Below are 5,556 nucleotides of genomic sequence, written 5' to 3' on the forward strand. Positions count from 1 at the left end.
ACCTCCCGAACTGTTTGCTCGAGCTGTACTCTGCTTCAATTTATACGAGAGGTCAGGAAGAGAAGAGCTGGACAGGAAAAACAATCCCGTGTGTGTGCAGGGGCCAGCGAGCGGAATCCTCCCGTGCCACGAGAGCGGGCGTACCTGTGGTCCTGCGCGGTGTACTTCAGCAGCTCTGCCAGCTGCAGGGGGTACTTGCAGATCTTCTGCACTGGCGTCAGAAGGAATCCGTCTATGGCAATATCAATCATCTGCTGCAACAGACGACACGCTTCGAAGAAATGCTGGTACCTGCTATCCTTCATCAGCTTGGAAAGCTCCATGCACGCGTCCAGGTGGTTGTTACAGTACTCCGAATAGATCCAGAAGCCATCTTGCTGCGAGAGGCAGGAGAAAGGGGATGGACACGTCAGGAAGTGCTGCGAGCAGCCAACCACCCACCAAGGACACGCGGCAGCTCAAGAAGGAAGACTCCCCCGACAGGAAGAGGAAGGACTGACAGTGGGGTGCTTTTCCTGCCTGGAGTTGGTGCTCTGAGGGAAAAGGGAGGCAGAGAGGGACCTACACACTGACACACCGCTGAGGTCTCTGTAGCTGAGGGGGGTGTTGAAGTGAACCCCTGCGCAGCGCTGTGGGTGTCCTCCGTGTGTGCAGGGCGGGTTTCTTTATAAAAGGTGACGGCAGAACCAAGCAGAGCTCCAGCCTTTGATAATACACGATGACAACCTTGTTATTGCTGGAGCTCTTGCCCTGAAAGATCGTGAAGCACCTGACAAGTGTTCAGGAACTGCGTGTCTTTAAATTCCCTTTACCAACAGGGAACCCAAGACACCAGCCACCGCGTGGCTCTCCCCAGGACCAGAGAGACGGAAAACACCACGGACTGGCAAAACAAAGGAAGAGAAAGCCCCGCTCACACACGTGCCCACCCCCCTTCGCCCTGGTCTAACAAGTTGTTTTGTGCTAATGCTGTTGGACTGTCCTTTTCCTGCCCTCACTGACCCCAGACGGGGCCATGGCGTTCACCACCCTCAACTCGGGCTTCATTTAGCTGGGCCACACGGACAAGGCAGATGAAAGGTCAAAGTGAGATCACACTGGAAGGGAGAGACAGACACAAACTCGCTGCCCAGTATCACACAGTAAGACCGCAGCTGAGACAGCCCAGATGTAAGCCCAGATGCTGTAGCTCAGCATCCTGAGATGCCACATCAGGTTGTGGTCAGTGTCTTACAAACTACAGAAAGGACAATTTTTTTTTTTTTTTAAATACATTTCACCAGCAATTCTTATTTCTCAGTCCCACAAGGGCCCAGATAACCTGCCTTCCGGGGAACGGTGAGCCCAGCTTCTCCCCCAGGCCCACAGCTGACCAAGCACTGACTCCCCTCTCTTCCCCAAAGAGATGAGGAACCAGATGCTTTGCAGATCCATGTAACAGGATCTTAGTGTTCTCATCCCTCAGTTTCCCCAAATGGCTGAAGAGGGATAATTTATCAGGAGTTTATTAGCCAGCTTTCAGCCCTTATCTGATGATAGATAAGTGTCAGATATTCCTCTGAACAACAGTAGTAATTCACTGCTGTCACTATAAATGAATTGACAACACAGCCTCGAGACATGAAGTTTCAGCTACTGATTCTCACCAAGATTTCTTACATCCTTCTAGCACGGAGGGGGAATTCGATGCTGCTCTGGGAGCAAGCAGCAGAGATGGCAGGCTCTGATAAAAATGAGCAACGTTAACACCTTCTCAGAAAGAAACCTGCTTTTCAATTAGAAGACAAGGATGCTCAAGAGATGCCGTGACCTCTTGAGGGGGGCCCTGCTGAAGCTTCATGAATATCTACTGGAAATTCCTCTAAGAAGCAGTGAACTGTGGCCAGCTCAGCCCTACTACGTACACAGTCCGGGATCTGCATCCCGGGGTGGAGCCCCTCATACGCGAGCTCTGATCCAGCACCTCACTCTCCCTGAAGGAAAGCCTAGAACTGCAGGACTCTAATTTTCTTGACATTTCCTGACATATTTACAACACTGGCCAACTTCTCAGCTCCTGAAGTACGTGCCTTATGTGACAGGGCTGGGCAAGAGCCTCCAGGACTGTATCAGCAGCTAAAATGTCATGTCCAGTGTGCACTTAGCATGAGTGAGTGTCTGCTGCCCTGCTGCCACGCAGGCGCCTGCATGGCACCTTCCCACCGGCCCGACAGCGCCACGGGGGAAGGCAAGGGAAGCTGTGGGGGTTTTTCATCCCACAAATGCATCTCGGTGCCACAGCAAATAGCCCAGGCATTGGCTCTCTACTTTTTTTTGTGTAACACACAACTAAGGCCTCTTCTTCCTTCTCCGGACTCTCCCATCTCTTCCAACCTGCTGGTGATCCATGACCTGATTAGGATGGTCTGTGAGTGAGTTTAAGTCATATTCTGAAGAGCAAAATAAAGTAGTACGGAGGGAGTATGTGGGGGACATCGTACCTGCATAATGTGAGTAAGGGTGGATGTGAAATGGCGTTGGGATTCCAGAGCACTGGGGGAGTTGCCCAACTACAGGCTTCACTTTGAATTCTCCCTGCACCTGTATCTCACCAAGTACGTGGAAGGTCCTGGAGTATTCTGTGATAGGTAACCAGACCAGCACTGACACACAGAAGTTACTCTGAGTGGTTCGCGCATCCCGACTTCCTCTGCTATTCCCCTACTGCCCCCCCCCAAAAAAAAACAACCCCAAAACTTCCAAACAAAACTGCCAAATGAACTCACGTGTTCAAGGAAACACGGTCCAATTTCACTGAGATGGGGGTCCTCGTTGTTGTACTGCTTCTCCAAGTCCCGGACAAAACCCATCTGAAATCTGTAGATATCTTCGATGTTACCGAAGATGATCTTCAGCTGTTCATCACTGAACATATCCCTCCTCTTGCGGCACTGCTTTAAGTAACCCTGTAAGGAGTAAGACAGAAGAGCCCGTAAATAACCAAACACTTATACCAAGGCTGCTGCCAGAGTTCTCTTGAGGAGGAGCAAGTAAGAAACAAATCAGAAAACGACTCTGAAAACAAAATCCACTTGTGATGACACAAGTGCCCACCAGCTGCTGTTTGTGAGTAAGCATGCAGTACACACAACATGCCTTGAAACGCGACAAGTCCTGCTCTGATAGTCCACACCTCTTCTGCAACCGCTGTTCCTACTGCGACCTCCAGCAGACCCACGGCACCAGTCTTGCTCGGGACCCAGCAGACCCAGTATGCCCAGAGCTTCCCAGCCTGGGTCAGGAGATGCTGGAGACAGCGTGTGTGCGGTGTGTCGGGAGGACAGCGCGGCGTTCTGCCTCCATGTCCTTCAGGAGTCAGTTTTGCAAAGGAAAGGGTCCCCAGAGATCCTGACCAGCACAGCCTGAAACAGCTCTGTGCTGCAGGGAACGGCAGACGTGGCCGATGGCTCCAGGGAGGTGTGTGATGCTGCTGTGTGCCTGTTCCTTCAGAACTCACTGCTCCGCAATACCCGCTGTCCTACGAACATCGCTGTTCCCATGTCCTCTTCAGTGGCACGTGGCATCACAGAGAAACCTGCGAGGGGCTGCTGGATTGTCTGCCCACTCCGAGCTCTCCTTTTAGCCACGGTAATCACCGTGGGCAGGGAAGCTGGTAATGATGCTGTGCAAGACTCTACTGATGTGTGGTTGCTTGCCCTTGGTCTAGAAAGAGGGTATGGAGGGTGTAATCATCCCACTTGTTTCAGCACCACGTGAAATGTTGAAGGAAAACACTCTTCAAGCATTCCCTGAATTCCCACAGTTCACTCCCCTTGGGAGGCAACATGGTTTATCCTTCCCACTATTCATCTTCCTGAGCCTGAGACAAAGGCGGGAGGGCTGCTGTCCTCTGAGGGCCGTGGTGGGGAACCCCAAAGGCGATGCAGGAGGCTCGGGGGAAGCCACAGGGGGAGCAGCCCTAGCTGCTGCTCAATGCCATCCAGAGGAAAGCAGCAGCATTTTAAATTTGTTTTCCATCCCTCCTGTTACCACAAATACGCTACTCCAAACCGTGTAAAACAAAGGAGAACGTCCCTCCTGTTTTCTCAGCTATCATCTTCCATTGCTTTTCTTCCTTTTTGAAGTGGGACCCGAGGAAAAGGCTTTGTACGCTTCTCAGTACAACCGCCGGGCTCCCCTACTGCATCTACAGACATTACCATCAAATGGAGGAAGAGAGAGGAGGAACTAGGATGTAGAGGGTTTAAGGAGATCCTCCAAAACCACAGAATGCACCTGCAGTAGATCCGGAAACAATTCAGATTTCCTGCGTCACGCTCCAGTGCAATAACAAAAAGATGCTCCTCCCTTATTCCTCACCTGCCCGTGATACCCACTGGTGCCGAGTCTGAGCTCAGCTGGGTGTCATACGAACGCGAATGGGTAGGCAAGCACCGCTCTGAAGACCTCCTGCCCTAGAAAGACTGAGTGGATCAATATTCTGGCAAAAAGCCTCGGGCACCAAGTGCCGCCTGCTTCCCTGTCCTGCTGGCCCAGCCTCTGCCTGTGGTGAACTCAGCACCCTGGTTTCAGCTGCATCAGGAGGACGTCTTCAAACACGCTTGCCTGAAGCACGTGTGGGGTGACACATGCAGGCTCTGGATGCCTGGGCTGAATTTCTGGCTCTGCCACCGACCTGTGTGACATTGAGCAAATCAATTCATGCCCCCCTTGTGCTTCACCTGCCTGGATGATTTAGACTAGAAACTTCACAAGGTCAAATAGCAGATGCCACGTTGGCCTGGTCCGGACTGCAGCCTCTCGACTGAAAAGAAATAACACGGGGGTCATTGAGAGACGACTTTGCCTGTCTTTATTATACAGGAAGAGAAAAAAATGAAGGGAAAAAGTGCCAAGAGCTCCAGTGGCATGGCTATATTTGGGACCTCTAGATGCTTAGTCACACAGCCGAAGCGCCAGCTGGGGACACGCAGCTGCCGGTCCACAATGCGAACTATCGCAACGCTATAATAAACTGTCCTTCAGCCTCGCCATGTGGTTCCTGGGAGGGAGAACTTCCAGCAGATGAATGAGAAATGCAACTTTGGCCGACCTGGCAAGGAACCAACGTCTGTCATGTCCAGCTTAGAGAGTAGGATGCTGTTCCCCTGAATTTGTTGCCTTTCTCAGCTGGGAACCTTGGGTTACAGAACACCTGCATTTACCAAATCCAGGTCTTCCTTCTTCCAGGAGCTCCTGCATGACTCATTTCCCTGGGCTTCCCTCTCGCATTTCTCCAGGCCAGGAGGTACGGCAGCAGGCTGGTTCCCGTGTTGCAGGGTAAATAAAAATTCAAACCAGCAAGGAATAATGCAGAGTATCTTTGCATGCTGCTTTTCACATTTCCCTGGTTACCTTAAAACAGCTTTTTTAAAAAAAAACACCGAAGGAAGACAGAGGTGCACCTGCCTGGGCGGTCAGGCTCGCTTTGACCCCGGCTTTGTGCAGGGTTGCTGTGCGCCTGCCGCAAGCCCTTTGTGTGCAGACCTTTGCCTGGCTGACTGCGAGCCAGACTCC

At 51.9% G+C, this 5,556-nt stretch overlaps 1 protein-coding gene across 1 annotated transcript in view; it reads right to left on the bottom strand.

The window, feature by feature from the left end:
- Positions 1-5,556, bottom strand: part of ARHGEF9 (Cdc42 guanine nucleotide exchange factor (GEF) 9) — a 48,843-nt gene that overhangs the window by 38,616 nt on the left and 4,671 nt on the right. Inside the window, exons 2-3 of the mRNA XM_010143094.1 lie at positions 2,766-2,945; positions 145-377 (exon numbers count right to left, since the gene is read on the bottom strand). Coding sequence (XP_010141396.1) covers positions 145-377; positions 2,766-2,945 — 413 coding nt within the window. The remainder of the gene's footprint in view (positions 1-144; positions 378-2,765; positions 2,946-5,556) is intronic.

This window comes from Buceros rhinoceros, unplaced genomic scaffold (assembly GCF_000710305.1).
Source record: "Buceros rhinoceros silvestris isolate BGI_N320 unplaced genomic scaffold, ASM71030v1 scaffold1059, whole genome shotgun sequence".
NCBI classification, from domain to species: domain Eukaryota; kingdom Metazoa; phylum Chordata; class Aves; order Bucerotiformes; family Bucerotidae; genus Buceros; species Buceros rhinoceros.